This window comes from Drosophila sulfurigaster, chromosome 2L, assembly GCF_023558435.1.
Source record: "Drosophila sulfurigaster albostrigata strain 15112-1811.04 chromosome 2L, ASM2355843v2, whole genome shotgun sequence".
Classification (NCBI taxonomy): Eukaryota; Metazoa; Arthropoda; class Insecta; order Diptera; family Drosophilidae; genus Drosophila; species Drosophila sulfurigaster.
The window spans coordinates 3,236,291-3,258,067 of NC_084881.1; the positions used below are offsets into that span (position 1 = coordinate 3,236,291).

The window sequence follows — 21,777 nt, forward strand, 5'->3', positions numbered from 1 at the left end:
TAGGATTGTTTTTTATTTGATATAGTTGACAATTTATTGCTTGTGGGCGACATTAACACAGCGTTTGGCTTCTTGCTTCCGTGGTCAAATATTGTAACCTCAAATTTTTCACTAATATGTGATGTGTATGTGAAACAGACGGATAACACAGCCAGAGACCAACACTCGAATAGAAAATAACCGTAGATTCTTCTTTGCTATTTTTCTATATATTTATATTCTCTTTTTATCACGCAACTAATTTGGAAATTAATCAGTTGTAATAGAGAGATGCACACCAGAAGAAAATAGAGGTGGACAAATGTCGATATCAATATAAATGCAACGATGGTTTTTCAATGTTATAAACATCGATTTTTTATAGTAACCATTGAAAACATCCAATATAAATTAATTCGTTAACAATTATAGCCTATTTCTACTGCATCCAAAACATCGGTTTTCTTTGGTTTTTTTTCCGTTCAGGCCGAATGTTACGTTCGCCCCATGTAAAAACCCATAAGAAAAAAAGTCGGTTTTTCTACGTTCGCGAGCTACGTAGAAATAGCGAACGCACTTTTTGGGTAATTACGCGATATTTTTATCGATATGACAACGAAAAAGAGCTCAGCACTAAACAAACAGCTGACATTTAAGTGCGCCAAGGTATGAAAATAGAAAATAAAAATTTTATTTTGCTTTTTAAAGCAAATTTTTTATATTTTAGATGAGCCAAAAAAATCGCAAGCCGTCAATATCGTGGAGTGCCATCAACGAGTCTTTGTTGTTCGAGTTATGGGAGGAGAAATGTAGTGTCTTTTTTGGCCAATCCACGAAGGCGCTCCACAAGGATGCTAAGCTCCTCCCTATTAATTTCAAAATTATCTTAAAAAAAAAATTTGCTGTTTCCAGGAATATCGCGCTCCCAAAAACACCCATGCCCTTGCTAAAAAGTGAATGTATTTATGTAAATATTACATTGCTCGCAGCAATTATACTTACATAGGCCCAAACTGATGGGCCTTTGCAATTGGCAATGGCCTATACTTCCTCCACTTCGTTAAAATCCTCATATAAACCTTGCAATTTAAGAAATTTTTCCATTTTAGAAATGCGCGTGCTGTTTTTTGAATTGTTCGCCAATTCGTGCTTACATTTGAAAAGCTGACATTTCAGAGCGGCCATATTGAAAAATTTACCGTTGCCCATATTTTTCGGTTCGTGCCAATGGAAACCCCGAAACGGGACTTTAAAAAACGTAAAAAAACTGATAGGCTATTAATAAGAACAATTTATTGTTGAACAAATGATTAATTTAGAAGAACATAAAACTCTGTCTGTAGAAATACGATGAACATTTGCGTTGCTTCAGTGCGATTAACAGAGACCATTGCATATTTGAAAAAATACTAAAATAATTATCAGTATTCGATCGATAAAATATTTAACGAAGGTTATATACCAATTTAAAAAAAAATAAATTAAATAAATAAATAAATAAAATAATTTAAATAAATAAATTTTAACAGGATGAGCAATTCTGGAAAGTGGGAAATTAATGAAAGTTTGCATCCAATAGATTTTTATGGTGTCAGCAAAAATAGACAATGGCAAAAGAATGATATAAAAAAAGCAGTAATTTATATTGCATAACTTTGCACAGGATTTTATCATAATTTTGTGTTGTGCTGAGCTCCGGTTGTATTTCACCTCGAAAAGCGTGACTTGAGAAATATACCGAAATATGTTGGTCGATACTCTTATATATGTTGGAATTTTTAAAAAATCGGTGTTCGATATTTCTAGGTTTGCGTTCGATTTTTTTACCACAACAGTTTTTTAATGGTTTTTTAACGAGTCAAATATAAAACTTCAAATACATTGAAAAAATTAATATTTGGTTGCTGGGCCATTATTTAAATTTTCAATTGCCGTGGAAGCCGGTTAAAGAAATTAAAATGCATCGATAACACTATCGTAAGATTTTGGGATTTTGTCATTAGTGCTTAGAAAACATCGAATCTAGCGAACATCGATTTAAAATAGTAATGCTAAAACATCGAACAGTCCGATGTTTGTAGGGAAATTTTACCCCGCGCTTTTAAAGAAATTTAAAGTTAGCTGAATTTTTTTGTTTCTAGACACTTCGTTTTAAGTTTGGTTAATGATATTGCAGTTTCTGTGTAGAAATCGTAATTAGCTAGCTGCAGAAGACTTCAACGAGCATCGTCTATCTGATACCAGTTGTCCTGCCTTGCGTTCAGAGTCGCAAGATGTCGCAGAAACACACATATATTTTTTTTCAACAAAACGTCCAAAACCATTATTAGAAATAAAAGAACAATAATAAGAATATTACTTACATTAAATAAAAAATGAAACGTTGCCTCGCTCGTTTGCTTCCCTTTTAATTGTGCTCTTAGAGGCGGTAAGAAAACGATGATGGGCAAAAACATCGATACATAGGTATTGAGTTTGCTGTTGAAAATATCGTATCGATGTTTAGGAACATCGATACATCGATGTATTGTGAAGTCTTTATTTGGCAGTCGATACCTAAAGGAAAATATTTTTAAGGAATGTCAAAGCGCAAATCTGAAAGCAATATGTCAACTCCAGCAGAAAAATCAAATCCATCAAATTCCATCCAGGTAAGCATGCCAATAACATATATTCATATATTTATAAAAAATATATATATATATATATATGTAATAATATATTATGTTTAATACAGATTGTTGGTGACGCTATCATTGGCAAAGAGACACCTCTTCAGGACTACAAGAACTTGATTACAACACATGTTGCAGTTGAAGAAATTGTCGATGATGAAATTATAAAAGAAAATGTTATAAAGATTTCAAGTGCTGCACGTGATGTCATCTGGGAACTTTTATTCAGTGATGCAAATGCATCGGATGAGTCACAGAAAAAAGCTACAGATGTGCTTGAAGAATACAAGAGTGACGCATGTTTCTATCAACCCTGGCCTTACAACGAATGGATTGTGAAATTACGCGATGAGCTGCTGAAAAGAAAAATGCTGGATTTTTGGCGCAACTCAATTGTGAAGAAGCAATTGGGTCCTTGTTGGCACCGTGACTCGGATCTCTTTGACGGCGACGACGAGCCGCCGCTGGAATTCTATGCGCATGCCGGCTGCACAGCCCCATTTGCGGCGAGTGTAAAGGTGCGAGCGCTGAGCAAGAACTCCAGCTTTGAGGAGCAGCCAATTCCGGAAAGCGAACGTAAAACTTACAATGGAGCTGCTTTGTCTGGCGATTTTGAAGTTAAGATCAGCATGGAAAATGCTCTAGTCGACTATCAGAATTTAATGAAACGCTATGTCTTGACTACTGTCCCTGTGCCCGATGAAATACAGAAGAAGAACATTGCTAAAATAAGCCAAGTAGCTCGCGAGACTATATGGAAACTGCTGTTTGAGGGAACACCGGAACAGCCGGAGTTTGATAAGGCCGCCGAATTGTTGCAGGAGTACAAAGGTGATGCTGGGTTTTATGGGCCCTGGGAATTTAACGAGTGGATTGTCAAGCTACGCGATGAAGTACTCGAACGGAATTTGCTAGAATTCTGGGGCCAAAAAATAGTCGCAATGGAGCTTGGACCGTGTTGCGTCCGAGATTCAGAATTTTTTGAGTCCGAAGATCCAGTTCCATTGGAGTTCTATGAAAAAGCCGGATTCAAAGCTCCTTTTGACCCCAAAAAGGAAGAGTAGCTGCAAGCCCAACGGAGTTTCTTTTTGTATTACTTTATTCATTTGGCTAAAAGTCACAATCTCCATTGATATTATTAAAATTGTTAAGATTTTTTAAATAAACAAAAACAGCATGCCAAAGGCAAAATAAATTTATAGCAATCAAGTTTTATTTATGTTTATTGTCGAGCAGCAGGTTTATCCTTCCGCCGCATTATTCCATTGTTGAAAAAATAAACGAAAGTAGACAGAGGCACAATAAAATCATTAATTTGACGACTTACACTTATACTTTTTGAATGCCCTTAGTGTCGCATAATTTAGTACATTTTCTGTTGATTTGTTTCTAGAGCCCTCCCTCTATATTCTTTTTCTTCTTTTCTTTTCTTTGTTTACTTTTTCACCCCTAAACAGCTGTTCGCGTGATACAACTTTGGTGTTTTTGGTTATTGATAACGCGCCAATGATTATGAAAGTGTGACCGTATTTTAAATATAATTTCGGTATATTTATCGAAAAAAATCAGATAATGATGGATATTAGCTGTTTATTCCAATTACAAGTTTTTGCGCTTTCAAATTGTTTTGCAATTCTTAAAAAAAAAAACAAAGTCGTAAATACAAGTAAAGAGAAAGGGGCATAGGAAAATGTTAAAAGTAATTCGCCAAGAGCAAGTCGCTTATTATGATGGAAAACAAAAATTAGAGTCAATAATTTAATTAATATTAAATTATACTTTTTACAACCAGATTGTCAATGACTAGTTATAATCATTTACGCGGAAAAATTAAAAAAAAAAAATCTTGATCTGCATGCATTAACAAAAGTTGAAATTTCTTCTATAGTCTCTGAGATCTAGAGTATCATACGGACGACGGACATGGCTATGTAGACTAAGAATATATAACAATATATATATTGGTCGATTCTTCCGCTCTTTTTATATATCTTAAATAAAAGTTTCCTTTTCTCTAAGCCTATTTTTTTGAATTACAATAATAATACAATTTTAACTATAACAATTTGTGCATACTTTTATATAAACTGAAATCCTTTAATAATTATGTATATAAATTAAATATTGACAAACCAGTAATGAACGAATTTAAGCCAATATCGTATATTAAGTTCATAGAAATATTTGTATATAATGTTAATTAAAATGTATAATACTTAAAATAACTATCTGAATTACCGAAACGAAGAATTTTTGAGCACGTGATCCTCATAATTATAGCAATCTTTTAAAAAAAAAACGTATTTTAGAATGCTTTGACGGTTTTCGTTGTTAGAAAATGCTTAATTTGTTATAAAATAAATAGGACCCCTCTAAGCGAATAGTTCTGTAATGTATCTAAAATGGTAATTACAGCTAGAAATAGGAAACACTTTAACATTTAACTAAATGCAAAACTGAACAGATTAAAATTTTTTAGCGCTGACTAGAGAAGTAAAAGTAGTAATCGGAAAAACAAATTTAAAACAAATGAAATTTTACCTAACCGAAGGACAACACGACGTAACCTTAATTAGACAACTAATTAACTTAATATAGAATGACAAAAACTATCAACTATTCCGCATAGAGTAGGCGGGAGCGTGACTTAGATAAAGTGCGAGAATTTGTTGAAGGAGCACTGGTATCACCAGCACCGATGCTACTGTCGCTACCATCACCTTCACCATACTGCCATGACTTGGTTTTAGCTCGACATAAACGATACTCTTCGTTGTGGGCCGGCGCCAGCATTGGCACATAGTCGGAGGGCTCACAGAGATCAGCGTAGCTGGCGAAGAACTCCTTGTAGCCATTATGCAGCAGATAGAGCTCTGGATACGAAAGCGTAGGATAGTCGTGTGTGTGTACACTGCGATCATTGTTGCGCAAGAAGCGCAGCAGCTTTGGGCCACGTTCCGACGAGAACTCGCAGTGAAACACATAAATATGGCGGTGATCTGCATCTGTATCTGCATCTGTGCTCACTGGAAAGGCAGCCTTCAGCTGGGCACGAGTGTACAGGTTATGTGCACCACGTATGTGACCTCCTTCAAACTCATATGGATAGCGGCAATCGATGATCTTGTAGCGGTCGGACAGATTGACGAAGTCGCCGCGCATCAGACGAGCGAGTGTATTACAGGAAATTGTCTTGAGATCACGATGTCGGACACCGGTTTGCATTACGGGCAAGGCACACGGCTTGGTCAGATCTCCAATAAGCTGTGGCTCATCGCTCAATGCGTTGAGTATATCCACATTATTCATGGACACAGACTTGCGTATCAGGCTCAAGCTGGTATTAACAGGAAGCTGCTGCTCTGTCTTCTGTGTGCGATGCAGTTTTCTAATCGGCGTGATGTCCAGAGCCGACTGTTCCGCTGTCATGCTTAAGCAACGCCGCACCGATCGAGGTTCCACAGTAGTCGGCACAGTTTCGTTCGTTTTCAGCTGGCCTCGAATTAGGGCATCTAGATCACCAGGTAGCTTGGCTAACGGCATCTGGTCCAATGCCTCCATTTCAAACATTGCCATATATTCGTCATCCAGCGAATTGCCGGAGTCATAGCTGGACGAGATGCTGTTGTAGGTGCGCAGGGTGCTTGACTTTGGGGTACCGCCGGCATCCAAAACAGTGCCACGCATATTGTGCGACAATTCGGTTATAGGCGACAGATTGCTGCACGATCCGTTGAATATTTGACGCTGCAGCATACGATGCAATGGAGATTCGTCTTCCACACCCTTTGATTTGAATCGCTTTGCAACACGTGCATCGATATTTTCCAGATTTTCATGTTCGTCCAACAACGTCTCGATTTCATTTTCCAGCTCACAATCTTCAGTCAGCTTTAAGCTTAACCTTTTATTTGCCATGCCGATTGAGATGCCAATAGGAATATCTAGCTTGCAGATCTTTCAATTTCGACTTTTATCCAACAAGGCACAAGATAATCTATTTTCGCAACAAGGCTTCTGCTGTTGTCCCGTTCACGTTGTCAGTTTGCTCTTTCTCTTTTCTGCAGATGGTGGATCTCTTATTCACGTTGTTGCAGTCACTGTTAAAAAATGATTTATGCGATTAACGAATTGTTTTAAATAGAGGATTTTTTGATTAGAGTTTTGTGCTTGTTCTTGATTTTCGCTCTCTATATGACCGATTGTCGTCTGTTGTGCCGCCGTTTTCATTTTCCGCTCATTTCACGTTCACTCACTCACACACACGCATGCACGCACACAGACGTACATACATGCAAACGCACAATGGTAAACAGAGCGCGTTAGTGGTGGGCGATAATATGATCTTGTACTTTCATTGTCCAAGTGTCAGCTGATTACAAGTTCAATATATTTCGAGTATTGAGATTTTATTTAGATGACAATTTGAAGCTTGGCGAAAAGCATAGTGTTTGTAAAGTTAGCATAAAAATGCCAATCCAAGAGAAGTACAAATATGCTAAAATGGGAAATCAATGGAGCATCAAAAAAAGGATTTTTCAATCTGTTGTTATCAGACATTTCTCAACCTCAACAGTCAGCCAGGTTAAAACGTCGCTTTTGTCGCCGTTTCGAACTTTAGCCATATGTCATTATCAAATTCAACTTAAGTGCTGTCAAAAGATAATTACCGCTTCAGCAGCTACAGCATTTACACAGAAAACTTAAATGACGCCAACATATAATATACAATTCCAAGGCATAGAGCAAAATGCTGGAACCAGTTTGCTCTTGGTACATATGTATGTATGTGTTTGGTACATTTCAATAAAACCGCTTAAATTGTTGTTTAATTTGATACATAACTACATATACGATGATAAATTTTCTACCGTCCAAGCGTCTGCTCACAAGAGTTGAAATTGCTCTGGAACTAAGCCAATTGCCGCAGAATACAAGAGTTTTCAAGTATTATAGTACATTTTTTTGAGTTTAAATTTCATATATTTTACATATGTATGTAAGCAGGTATGTACACAAATGTACATGTACGTATGTATGTATGTTAAGAATAGTAGTAGTGGAAATATCTGTAGAGGTTAGTTTTGTCATGACGTTGTTTGAGTTTTTAGAACAATGCCTCTTTTGATCGGAAAGTAGAGACTAGAACTTTTTCCGGTTTATAGAGATTTTACTGTATTATAAAAAAATATATATATTGAAAGAAGATTATCACTGAAATTCTCATGATTGGAATTCAATTCACTAAAGCACCGACTAAAATAACTAAAGTAACAGCCAAATAGAGTACATAAGTGTGTGTGTGTAAATGTTTCATACTACGTTGGGACCAGGTCGCCCCTGTCTACCACAACCACCAACTTATTGGCAAATGTTGCGCAGACGTGCATCCCCACTTGATTTTCAAACCATAATTTAATGCTCCGTCTTATGTACATACATATATTCGTGTGGATTCGAGTAGACTTCAGTATAATTTTTTATTTAGGTGTGCACCATGTTTAAAGACGTTCGTCAATGGAAAACTGCTGTTTGGGAATAGATTATAAAGAGTTGTAAGCACGTGGAAAGGGTATTCAGTATTCGATGGAGCAGATTAATCATACCTATCTTGTTTTATTTGTATGTGCTTATATGCGCGGTGCGTACAATTATTAATTTGATACGATATAATTGACATGTTGGCGATGCCAAAAGGAACCACTAACATGCAGCAAAGGCAAGTGGCAAGTCGCAAGTGGCAAGTAGCAAGCAGCAAGCAGCATCGAGCTAAGTCAGAGCGACGCATATTAACGCCACACGTCCAGAGCCAACATGGGATCTTGGCCACGTTCGCCACTTGACTGCCTAGCTGGCTGAAAGGCAGACTGGCAGGCAGGCGTGTAAATTGTTTTTACTTAATCGTTGCGGACACAAACGCACATGTTGTTCGCCGCAACGTTGCCATTTGGAACTTGCCTCCCTTGGCCGATCTCCGTTGATATCTCTTCGGCTTCGGCTTTGGCTTAAGACTGCTTCTGCGTTGGCCTGCGTGGCTCGCTTCTGGTAATTGCAGTTGGTCGTTGCTTTGGTCTGGCCTGGACTTGTGCTTCTGTTTTTAACACCGCAACCGTCAATCGGTCGACGTTGGTGCAAAATTGTTATTGGTAGCTGACTTGTTGGTGTTGTCGTTGTCGCTGATGTTGCTGGCCAACTTAGTCGGTCAGACATGCAAATTTCGTCTTCGTTGTTGTTGTTGTTGTTTTTGTCGTCTAATGTGAGTTGTTTGTTATTTTTATGCAAATTTTTTGTGTTTTTCATGTTTTTATACCCGCTACCCATAGGGTAGAAGGGTATTATAACTTTGTGCCGGCATGAAATGTATGTTAGAAGGAGGCATCTCCGACCCTATAAAGTATATATATTCTTGATCAGCGTCAACAGCCGAGACGATATAGCCATGTCCGTCTGTCCGTCTGTCCGTCTGTGTGTCTGTCCGTCTGTCCGTCTGTGTGTCTGTCCGTCTGTCCGTATGAACACCTAGATCTCAGTGACTATAAGAGATAGAGCTATAGTTTTTTTTCGACAGCATTTGTTATGCTTGCACGCAGATCAAGTTTGTTTCAAATTTTTGCCACGCCCACTTCCGCCCCCGCAAATCAAAAATTCGAATAAAAGTGTTTTTAAAGCTAGAGCTACGAATTTTGGTATATACAATAATTTCTATAGTAGTTATGATTTCTGAAAATTTGGTTGCGATCAGATAAAAATTGTGGAAGTTATTAAAGAAATACTTTTGTATGGGCAAAAACGCCTACTTACAAGGGGTCTGAGTTGCTTTGGCCGACAATATGGCACATATGGTATATTTTGAATGGTGTACTATATCGATGGTATATTTTAGTATTTTTTTAGTATTTTCGGTATATTTTGGAAATGATACCGCAATATTTTGCCTTTATTAAAAATGGGTAGCGGGTATCTCACAGTCGAGCACACTCGACTGTAACTTTCTTACTTGTTCTTTTGTCAAATTGTCTGTTAAACTTAATGATGAAGCGTTCGAGTAGGCTCCTATGTTATTATGCATAATTGTGAGCTTAGTGCGATCGCCTTAGCCACTAATACAACTGTCCAAGAAATGTATTTATACATACTTATGTATGTGCTTGAATATATATTTATTTATGTGTATGTCTTCATATATCCCGGATTTTACATGCCATTGGAAGTGATGATAATATTTCATAACAGTCCCCGACCCGAAACGCGGACTTTCAACTATTATATAGAATTTGTTCAGATGTTGTGAAATACAATTCTAAATGCATTTCAATGCAAAAACTTGGATTAAAAACACAAAAATACATAAAAATTAAAAATGCAATATTAACAAAATTATTTACATATACTACTGGTCTTGGGTTAGACGCACTCAATTTTCCACACAAATTTATTTTATATTTATTATTTTAATGATTATTGAAAAAAAGTTAATATGCAAAAACCTTGGTTATTTAATAATACTTCAATTTCTTCAAGCAACTTAAAATAAAGAACATTTTTCTTGGTCAATAGAATAAACGCACTAAGACAAAATATTTGTTTTTTTTTATACCCGCTACCCATAGGGTAGAAGGGTATTATAACTTTGTGCCGGCAGGAAATGTATGTCACAGGTAGAGCGAGGCATCTCCGACCCTATAAAGTATATATATTCTTGATCAGCGTCAACAGCCGAGACGATCTAGCCATGTCCGTCTGTTCGTATGAAACACTGGATCTCAGATACTATAAGAGATAGAGCTATAATTTTTTTCGATAGCATTTGTTATGTTTGCACGCAGATCAAGTTTGTTTTAAATTTTTGTCACGCCCACTTCCGCCCCCACAAATCAAAAAAATCGAATAACAAGCGTATATACAATATACAATATACAATATAGTAGCTATGATTCTTGAAAATTTGGTTACTTTTGTATTGGCAAAACGCCTACTTACTAGGGGTCTTAGTTGCTTTGGTTGACAATCTGGTATATTGTGCCGTCTATGGTATATTTTTAATGCGGTATTATATCGATATACCAAATATACAATTTGATATATTTTTAGTATTTTTGCAGTATATTCGGTATATTTTGAGAAAAATATCGCACAATATATTTCTTTTATTCAAAATGGGTAGCGGGTATCTCACAGTCGAGTACACTCGACTGTAGCTTTCTTACTTGTTTTTAAAGTAACTTATTTTTAACTTAAATTTGTAGTTGGTGTTAATATTTCATTTATTAGAAATAAAAAAAAACCATTTCAGTAATGAGTACTGCCTCCTTTGTTAGTAATAACTTCATATATCCGGTCCTTCATAGAATAATATAGGGAAGCTATGTAACATATTTCAACGAAATCTCGCTCCAAGCACGTTCAATAGCTGCAGTTAATGCTTCCTTATCTTTGAATTTCTTTCCTCCTACGTATACCTTCCGCGTTAGCCAGCCCCAAACATTGGACAATATGTTGGCCAGGTCATGATATTAACGTTTTGACTCGAAATAAACGACTTTACTACTCGAGCGTTTTGAATAGGAGCAATGTCTTGTTGAAAAATCCAAGGAATTGGTCTAAAGAGACCATTTAATTTTGGAAATACGGACTCCAACAATCTTCTGATCGATACAAATCAAGTCAATTGTTCCATAAAACGTGATGGAACCCACACCTGTGGGTGGACGTCAATCATAAATCCGAGTGTCAGATAGAACATTCCACGTCATGGTTTCTTTCGCGAATTGAAGCCGTTTTTTTTTTCGTATTGCATTCAGAGGAGGTTTTTTCTTGATTTTTAGACGTTTTAGGTGTTCTGATTGTACGATGAACAGTTGAAAGGCTTGCTTTTACTCCGGCTAATTCCTTAATCTTAGTTAGACGAATTTGATGCAATTCTAACAATTTTGCATACTCCTTGTTTAGATAGTGCTCTTTTTTTCCATTAAAGTTTTTTTCATATTCCTCTGGATCTTTTAAATATCTATCAACAGTTATGGAGCTGCGATTTATCGTTTTGGCAATGTTTCGATTGGACAGTCCTTGCTAGTGAAAAAGTCTTCTTTTTGACGTCCTAAAAAGCTTTTCCCATTTTTACTTTAAATATAGCTCTAAAACAATTTATTTGTGTATTTTTAATATTTTCTCATTACAAACAAGTAAGAAAGCTACAGTCGAGTGTGCAACAATTATATTTTTGTTGGATACATTTATCGTATAAACATAATACTAGGATTAAATTAAATATTTTTACATGCACCAAGATGAAAAGGAGCATGTCAAACCTAACTAGAAGACATTTTAGACTTGCTCAGTAGAAACTTGTATGTGATTTTTTCAGAACTGAGTTATAATTTAATTCCTAAAAACCAATGTTAGTTTTAATTAAGAATAAAATATTTAAATTAAAACTTATGTTGAAAATACAAAACAATATAAATACTGATTTATAAGTAAATCAATTTAATTTATATTTAAATAAAACGAATAATTTATTATCGTTGCAGATTTATAAAATATGTAAAGAGTTAAGAATTTTATAATGAGCAAAGAGAGATTTCAGTTTTGGTACTCACAAATATTGTGTGTTTGGTAGACTTATCGTTTAAATCGATTACTTTTGAGGATCCTCATCATTTCGAATTTTTTAAATAGGAGTCACTTTAAATTGATTTTCCTACTGTTCGAGCTTTTAATTATTTTATACATTCATTTTCTTATGAGCATAATGATGGAATTAAGGTTACATGATTATTGAACGAGGACGTTTGAGTTAACTTACACATTCCTAAGGAGTCAACCAGTAATCACTTATAAGGTTGTGATGCTAAACACTCCCATATTAAATTATGTATGTGCAATGCTCAATTTTCTTACAAACTCGCCATAATATGTATAATTATGTAATTTTTGGTGTCTTTTTTATGCGTTCTTTTGTTAAAATTGAAAACAAGTATAAAGAGGCGGATCAGCACTTCTCTCAACAACAATGATAGCAAGGGGCACTGGCAACAGCAACAGCAACATCAGCAGCAAATGGAACAGCACCAACTCCATCTCCATCTCCATCTCCATCGCCATCGCCCATCACCATCAGCAGCAAGTGCATAGGCTGTGCGAGCTGTGAGTGAAATAAATGGCTTCATAAAATTTTGTAACCATAATTTAGTTGAGCACACGAAACGGATGAGCAGATGAAGAGAGTAAATTGTTTTATCAGTCGATAGTTTGTCTGTGTACCCTCGGTACTCCATACTCAACAGATTCCCTGGCGATGTCATGTATACTTTGCATTTACATACATGGCTAATAATCGTGGCCGAAGGAAATGTGTCTGTAGGCACAAAGTGTGGCCATTAAGCGATACATTATAATTAAGTGAACGAGGCAGGGCGAAACGAAACGAAACGAAACAAGACGAAACGGAACAAAATGAAACAAGCTGAGTTAACTTGCGAGTTGCGACTGGCAACTGGCAACTGGCAAATGGCGACTGGCGACTGGCGACTGGCGGTCGTGTAGTGCAATGGAATGCAGCTGCCAGCGGAAATTGTTGATAAGAGACGTAGTATGTATGATAACATCATCAATAGTCGTGCCTCAGGGGCCTGTGCAATTATTTAAATTATATGTACAGCATTTGTGTTCGTTTAAAATTAAATTAGTATAATGCTGTTTTCTCTTTTTCTCTCCCTTTTTTTCTTGTTGTAGTTGTTGTTGTTTTGTTGGGTTACACCTAAAGTCTATAATCAAACCGAACTCAACGATACCAACTTGCCAATAATTGCCAGCTTTTGACTTTCCTAGTCACACCATCTCGCATGCTTTGTCGGCTTTTACCCATCACACCCGATATTGCTTCTAATTATATGGAAGTGTGTTGGTTGTTCATCTTGCTGTGGCATCTGCCACTCTCACTAAATTGCTGGGATTGAAAGACATGATTTTGATATGGTTGCTAGCAATTCAACTACCAACAGGATGCCTACTTTGTTGGCATCAATTTGCCTGTCTTAACTGCTCTGATTCACAGCACTAAATTGATTCACGACTAATTTATTATTGTTCGTTTAGGTAGAGACAATAATGTTTGGAGCGAACTAGATTAGGATACGAGTGCATAAGAATCAATGGTAGACAGTCTCTGGAAATGTCAACTGCGACCAAAGTAATAAATTACATTTATGTTTAATATGTTGGTATTTACTGTGAATTTTTTAAAAATTATTTATTGAGTATCTGAGCAAAATGTTATTTATATTTAATTGCGTTGCCCTTTTTTGGATTGAGATCCAAGATCAAGAGGAATACGTTTCGGCATTTATCGAAACAAAATTAGGTTTTGTCATATGTTTTGTATATCCGTTACCCATATGGTAGAAGGGTATTCTAACTTTGTGCCGACAGAAAATGTACTTAAAAGGCAGAACGAGTCTTCCCATCTAGTTTAGAGCTAGAATTTTAATAAAATTTGGTTGCTATCTGATAAAAATAAAATACGATTATAGTTAGTTTGACTGATAATCTGGTATATCTTGCACTCTATGGTATATTTCGAATGTTGTACTATTCCAAATATACCAGTATACTAAATAAGGCATATTGTATATACTCGTATTTTTGTTTATTTCTTGTTTTCAATATCAATCTCTATATATGATTGAGCTTGAATATGAATTTAATACAATAAAAACTTCCTTAGCAGGCACTTGTTTTATTATGTTTGGCAATTTCACTTTTTGTAAGGGGAAACAATCTTTTTCGTCCCTCATTATGTGCGGAGGATCAAAAATTATGTTGTTATGTTTAATATCACATGTCTACAATAATGACAATTATTAGGCTAACAACCTTGGACGTTTTAAGTTGTAAATTGATATTTTCAACTCTCAACCAAAACGTCGCGCTTTTTTTTTGATAAAACTTCCAAGCGCTTACGGTTTCAGTGTCAATGAAGGAATGACTTGTCAGTCGGTAAGACAGTAGTACAACACTTATTATGTAAGGTGAATTATTCTAATAAATTTTGTAGACTAGCGAAATAAATTCGTTGGAGTATCGTACTTAGCGGATAATACTGTATAAACTTTAAATTTCAATGTCAAGCACATCAAGACACATCATGTTGTACTTATGCATTTCGATTGAATTCCAACTCTCTGTGACTGTTAATCTATGTATTTTCTCAAAATTCAATCAACAGAATACTATTGTAGCTACAGCCAATTATTGGGGATATGATAGTTCAGTTAAGATATAAGAAGCCCTTTGCTATAATTGATGTTTTTGACTGGTTAAATTTAAGCATTTCCTTGGCTCTGTGGCTTATCAAATTCATTAGCAGCAAGAAAAATGACTAAAACAAAAGGCAAACTGTGTAATTTTTATGGCCAACGGACACACATGCATACAAGAGGTAACACAATTTAACACCGCTGCCAATGTAGCCATCAGGCGGCATGCAATGTTCGACTAACGAGCAAAAACAAAAACAAAAACAGCAACAACAACAACACCAACAATGCCGCTGCTGCTGTTGCCGTTGTGGTAATCAATTTTAAAATTTATGACAAAATTTGCAGCTTTAAATTATGCCATTAAGCACGGCATGTAACTCATATCGTCAGGCGGCAACGCGTTGGCTTGAAACAAGAAAAGCTGAAGGAGAAACATGTTAACTGCTTTCTTGTAACTGTGTGTGTGTGTTTGTGTGTGTGTGTGTGCATGCAATGGCGTTTGCATTATACGCTCGTATTTCGCCACATTCAACAGTGCTGCAGAGTTGACGGGTGCCATAACTCATGCCCCGATGCCGGAGCCAGTTGAGAGTCGAGTTCGAGTCCAACTCGAAGCAAGTCCGACTCCGACTCAGACTCAGACTACTACGACTACGATTGCGAGTTGATGTCGGTGGCGACGTAGTCCGAGTTGGGGACGGGGCAGCAGCAGTTGTTGCAATTACAACTGGACACCACATGCTACAGCTGCCATGTGCCCATGTCTGTGTAACGAATACATATACGTATGCATGTACTTGCGTGTGTTTGTGTGTGTGTGTGTGTACCAGCGTGTGTGTTAAATATTGCAATTTATCACGCAAATGCGTTTTTCAATTTTAACATGCCGCCAGGCATCATAAAAACGTTACAAACCTACAATATGAGCCAACACACACACACACACACACTCACTGAGGCGACATACATACCCCACAAAAGGGGAAGTGGCAAATCCCATACACACCCGTCCGTACATCCAACACCACACGCTGCCCACGATGATGACGGCTCACGTATCGCCAGAAGAGAAGCACATGCCTAGGTGCAGGTCCAGGGCCAGACTCAGGCCATGGAAGGCCCACAAAATGTGGTTGAGGGACTGGCAATGAATGGTCGGTTGGGTAAGCGGGGAAAGCTGAGGAATCTATGACAGCTGGATGATGTTACAGCTGCTCATCTTAAGTTGAAAACCTCCTATATTAACTCGTCGACATCACAAGTCAGTCAGCCAATTTCCTTCTGTTCACTGAACGCTAAAAAGTGCTCAAAATATTACAAAAATAACGGAAATTATCTGCTAATTTGTAGAACATTAATAAAGATTATACGAGTACATACGTAATTATAAATTATAAAATCTAAACTTTATACCTTTACCAAAATTGGGCAATTTTTTCGATCTTAAAAAGAACAATCTTGAAATATGATTTTTAGGTTGAAACTATCTTGAATCAAGATTTATATCAAAATTTACATAAGATTACGAACATTTAAAATTTTGAACAAAGATTGTTTTATTCTAGATTGAAAAGAATGTTAATCCGGATATAAAACTTTTTCGATCATAAAACAAGTCAGAAAGCTTCAGTCGAGTGTGCTCGACTGTGAGATACCCGCTACCCATTCTGAATAAAAGCAAAATATTGCGGTAGTATTTTTAAAATATACCGAAAATAATACAAAATCCTAAAATATACCAAATGATACATTTGGTATATCGATATAGTGCCACATTCAAAAAAATACCATAGACGGCACAATATACCACATTGTCAGCCAAAGCACCTAAGACCCCTAGTAAGTTGGCGTTTTTGCCCATACAAAAGTATTTCTCTAATAACTTCCACAATTTTTATTTGATCGCAACAAAATTTTTAGGAACCACAATTACTATAATCGTTATTGCATATACCAAAATTCCCAGTTCTAGCTTTAAAATTACGCTTGTTATTTTTGATAATTTGAATTTCGAATTTGAATTTCGAAAAAAATTATATCTCTATCTCTTATAGTCTCTGAGATCCAGTGTTTTATACGGACAGACAGACAAACGGACATGGCTAGATCGTCTCGGTTGTTGGTGCTGATCAAGAATATATATACTTTATAGGGTCGGAGATGCCTCCTTCTACCTGTTACATACATTTCCTGCCGGCACAAAGTTATAATACCCTTCTACTGTATGGGTAGCGGGTATAAAAAGTAAGCAACTCACATAATGTTTGTTTTAAATAATTTAACTCGAAGACTGTTTGATCTTAATTTAAGATTGCTTTCTTAGTTTAAGATTTTTCCATTTATGATACAAGATTATAATCTAGAATTTCAGGATTGGATCTAGATTTTTTGTAGATTTTCGATCTTGATTTAAGAATAAACCTTCTTGGTTAAATTTTGTCATACAAATATGTTAATCTTAATTCATAATTGTATTCTTGATTTTAGCACGTTTTTTCTTTCTGTGAATATCCTAATGGAAGGATAATTTAGTTATTCGATAAAGCAGATGAAACCTAAATAGGAAGATAAGCAAAGCTATATGTTATGACTCTCTTACCGTCTACTTTCACATCATAGTTAGCTAAGCCAGCTTATGGACATTTTAGGTAATGCCACAATTGGAAAAGCTGAGGAAAAGAGCACTCAATTAATAGTTGATTTGGCTTACAAGTTCCAATTAGCTGTGCACAATTTGCGTGCGATATTCAGTGTGTCGAAAACTGACTCTTTCGCCTTTTGGGGCACTTGGAAAAGGCTGACAGAATGACATGAACCTAGGCAGGACAACATGCCACCGTGCAGCATGTAACTAGTTGTCAAAGCAGAAAAACCATTGCGTTATCCCGGTGTGCCGCTTGTCATCTGGTTGTACAACTATCGCTTGGTTAAAAGACGTCGAGAAAACGGGAAGAGGAAGGGGTCCACATAACCGAGATAGTTGAGCCATTGTACCGGAGGCAACTCTGACTTGTGACGCCTATTAGGTAACTCGCAATTTGCAACATCAAATCGACGACAACTTGATTCATTTCATTGGCGTTTTCGATAAAGACTTAATCGTGTTTTTATTGCAACTGGTCGATTTAGAAACGTTTTGTGAACTAGTTTCCAAAGTTTTTCCTTGAGCTTCATTCAAATAATATAAGTTTCAGTTTTTATTGCCGGAAATATGATATCATAGCTCTCTAAAAAGGGTGTGGCAGTTATAGACAACGTCGTTAGGCATCAAAGTAATATTAAATTTTTTAATATTTGCCTTTTTTTTTGTGGTTTACAATCTGCTGTTAATCTGTTGTCGCGTAAACGAAAACAATATATACATTGTATCATTGTGTATCGACATGATTGCATGCAAAAGTAGATACATCAGCAAAGCCACTAATGAAGTTTGTTTTAACATTTTATGACACTCTTAAAATATTGTATTTTAATGATCTGCTTGAAATGCCCACTACGTCGATATGGTTAGACAGACAGTTAATGTATTCCCACTAAATGTAAAGTGGGCGATGAATTTAAATTCAAATATCATTTCTAAGCATCTCAGATTATTGTACTACTCACATTAAGCTATACACTACAAATATTGATAAAACTGAAAACAATAGACACAATTTGTATTACTTTCATTCAGTGTTCAAATTAGCTTATAAAACCTCCTTTATATTTTTTATAAAGAAATGGGAAATTTCTAGAGAAATGTTCTTTAATGATAAGACGTAAAGAACAAAAAATACTCAGTATGCACTCAAATTTATAAAACGAACTTTTATATACAATATGTTAATTGTTTTTCTGTTTTTGTAGAGTATTTATTTGGTCGATGTTTTCGCTTAAATAACAATGCACAGACATGTGTTCGTTTATGCTTGTTTATTGATACGTTTTGTCATTTTAGTAAATTTAAATATTAAATTAACACAATATTTAATGTCAACAAAATTCGCGGGCGTCGTAAAAAAGTTTAAAATATTTTTATGCGAATTTATGTGTTGTCTTAATGTTTTTCTTTTTGCTGTTGCCTTTTGTTTTAGGTCATTTGTTGTTGGTTATTTTTAATTTGGCATTTCGTTTGTACACATTGTTGAAATTTATTTCTAAGAAGCCACAAAAATTCGCCGCTGTTTTTATGTGAGATATTTCTCGGACAAATTGAAATGTGTTAATATAAAGCGCTGTGCATAATTTATCAGCTTTTATGCAACAATCTCTTGCTAATGAAGTGAGATATTTGTGGAAATAAGAAAGGCATACAATAGTCGATAGTTTTTGTCGTTTGCTGCTGCTGCTGCTTGGAAGCAATATCCGAGTGATCCAACTATCAGAAGGCATTAGAATCAAGCTCATAGTTGTTTCATTAATCTGTGCTAAAATGTAAATTAGCGACACAACTCACGACTTATCTATAAACATACGATTTTCTGAATTGTAAGATTATACTTGTCTTTCTTATCAGGTTTAACACTTAACTTAGTTGATCGTATTTGGCTCTAAAAATCGACTGTAAACAAATATGATTTTATCGCCTTTGTTGCTTTGTATTCAATCAAATAGGACACCAACAATGAATAATATGTTATGAATAATAATGTAGTATCTATTGATATTACTTTGAAATCGTACAATGGAACTTATTAACGAAGCTTACACAATGAATTTATCGATTTAACTTATGTCAACAAAAGTTTCTAAAAGTATACAGTAATTAAGAAAATAAATGCAGTTTTAGTTTCAATGACGCATTTGGTGACAATTCTTTTATAGACCTAATACTAAAATTTTATTAAAAAGTTATTCTCAATAATTCTGCAAATTTCCCTTAAAATATTAGCATGATTCAATTGCTTTATCAGTCTTATTATTACCTTTAGTATAAGTGAGAGTAAACAAGTAAAAAAGGTACATTCGAATGAGCTCGACTGTGAGATACCCCTTATCCATTTTGAATAAGAACTGTATTCTTCTTTAAATATACCAAAATAATATACTACAAAAATACTATAATATATCGAAGCTATATATGCTATGTTGATGCACACATGCACATTATAGCATAGAGTACTAAATATACTAGATTGTCAGCAAAGTAACTAGAACCGAAAGTTATATATGGTATATTGATGTAGTACTAAACATACCAGATTGTCAGCAAACAAACTAGGACCTTATTGTTTTTTGCCATCAAAAATTATTTAATAAATAATGTCTACAATTTTTATTTAATCACATCCAAATTCGTGAATCATAAACACTGTATTTATTATTCTAACATACGTACCAAAAACCGAAAATCTTGATTAAAATTGGAGCTTGGATATTTGATTTTTTTCGTTTTACAAGGGCTGATGAGGAATGATAGCTCTTTCTCTTTAGTCTCTGACATCCAGTGTTTCATTCGGACACAGATAAACGAAATGAAATGACGTTTTCTGCAGCCACAAAGTTATACTACCCTACTGCCTTATGGGTGTCTATTGTAAAATGTAAAAAGTTTTCGAGTTATATAAATTATTTAATTAATTTGAATTATGGCATTCTTTAACTTTAGCTTGATTGCCTGAACACTCCACTTAATAGATCCAGGAATTCGTTTTAATAAAAAAAGTTGAAATGTTTTCAGTTCGATTTGCTTTATCACTTCAGGCCATCATAGCATTTTAGTTAATGACTGTGGATTATTTTTAATGAGGTCACTTAAATTATCGGTGAGGGGTCAATTTTTGTTGCCTTTGTTGGGTGTCAACAATTTATTCCTTTGTATGTATAATGCTAGTTAATTCGGGACCAACTCAAGAGTTGTGGCTTATAAATGTAGCTGTCAGTTGTCATAATTTATAGAATAACTGTCAGTACTGTAACACCTCCAAACACGATTTCCTTTGGTTATTCTCTCGCTCTTACTTGGAGTAGAGGCCCAAAAATGTATCGTAATCATAGCGTCAACATTTTTGATTTATGTACACAGTTTTTCTCATTTTTTGTATTTTTCAGTTTCTGTCTTTTCGGGCACGCTTTCGTACTCTCTGGGGCTCAAGAGACGTGGAGATGGGGAAATAGCAGTTTCCAAGAGAGCCAAGTTTGGTAGCTAGTTAGTTGGTTAGGTGAAACACCGAGTATAAGCTGGAGACTTCCAGTTGCGAGACAGTTGATTATGATTAAGTGGCAAGTCAAAAGGCATATCGCAATGTCATATTCCGTGTTTGCCGTAAATTATTTAAATACCCCGAGCAAAAATTAACATGCTTTGACATTCATGTTTGTTACATAACAAAACATGGGCTCTTGTTTTAATTCTGTGTGCAAAAATATCTGTTACGTTTAAAGTTATGCAAATTGCTTGCCGAAGATAAATATTCTTTATTAGGATCTCTCTTAGTATATATATAAGTTATTAATAATAATTATATTATTATTATTTTTATTAAAACGCATTAAATACTTGACTATACTTTATATGATGTAAACATTTTAAAAGATCAATAATTTATATACTAAAAAAATTCTTGCATAAGTGTATCAAAATGTATTTTGGTATATTGATATAGTAATACATTGAAAATACACTATAGATTACAAAATATACTAGATTGTCAATCAGAGCAATTAAGATCCGACAGAAGACGCCGCTGCTTAATAACTTATACAATTTGTATCTGATCCTAACCAAAATTTCTGTTGTTATGCAACAAAAAATATAGCTTCAAAACTACGTTTGCTATTCGATTTGTGGGCGTAGCAATAATCAGCAAACTTGATCTTACAGTCTCTAAGATCTACATAGGCTATGTAGCTCATGGCTATATTGCCTTGGTTGTAGCCTT

The 21,777-nt window shown here is 35.3% G+C and overlaps 3 protein-coding genes across 3 annotated transcripts; 2 read left to right on the top strand and 1 right to left on the bottom strand.

Annotated features, from left to right (window-relative positions):
- The first annotated feature begins 446 nt into the window (after positions 1 to 446).
- On the top strand, positions 447 to 991 carry LOC133850706 (uncharacterized). The gene is made up of 2 exons (XM_062286869.1): positions 447 to 645; positions 707 to 991. Exons 1-2 carry the CDS (start codon positions 589 to 591, stop codon positions 983 to 985), a joined length of 336 nt encoding a protein of 111 aa, XP_062142853.1. The 5' UTR covers positions 447 to 588; the 3' UTR covers positions 986 to 991.
- Positions 992 to 2,474: 1,483 nt separating this feature from the next.
- LOC133845800 (uncharacterized) lies at positions 2,475 to 3,863 on the top strand. Its single transcript, XM_062280375.1, has 2 exons — positions 2,475 to 2,630; positions 2,717 to 3,863. Exons 1-2 carry the CDS (start codon positions 2,559 to 2,561, stop codon positions 3,716 to 3,718), a joined length of 1,074 nt encoding a protein of 357 aa, XP_062136359.1. The 5' UTR covers positions 2,475 to 2,558; the 3' UTR covers positions 3,719 to 3,863.
- A 927-nt stretch (positions 3,864 to 4,790) lies between these two features.
- Positions 4,791 to 7,083, bottom strand: LOC133846360 (cdc25-like protein phosphatase twine). Its single transcript, XM_062281307.1, has one exon. The coding sequence runs from the start codon at positions 6,570 to 6,572 to the stop codon at positions 5,271 to 5,273; it is 1,302 nt and encodes a 433-aa protein (XP_062137291.1). The 5' UTR covers positions 6,573 to 7,083; the 3' UTR covers positions 4,791 to 5,270.
- Positions 7,084 to 21,777: the final 14,694 nt, after the last annotated feature.

Excerpts from the sequence above, each read along its gene's own strand:
- LOC133846360 (XM_062281307.1), bottom strand. The coding sequence starts at position 6,572 with ATGGCAAATAAAAGGTTAAGCTTAAAGCTGACTGAAGATTGTGAGCTG.
- LOC133850706 (XM_062286869.1), top strand. The coding sequence starts at position 589 with ATGACAACGAAAAAGAGCTCAGCACTAAACAAACAGCTGACATTTAAG. Across the intron at positions 646-706 it reads TGACATTTAAGTGCGCCAAG|ATGAGCCAAAAAAATCGCAA; the intron begins GTATGAAAATAG and ends TTTATATTTTAG.
- LOC133845800 (XM_062280375.1), top strand. The coding sequence starts at position 2,559 with ATGTCAAAGCGCAAATCTGAAAGCAATATGTCAACTCCAGCAGAAAAA. Across the intron at positions 2,631-2,716 it reads ATCCATCAAATTCCATCCAG|ATTGTTGGTGACGCTATCAT; the intron begins GTAAGCATGCCA and ends TGTTTAATACAG.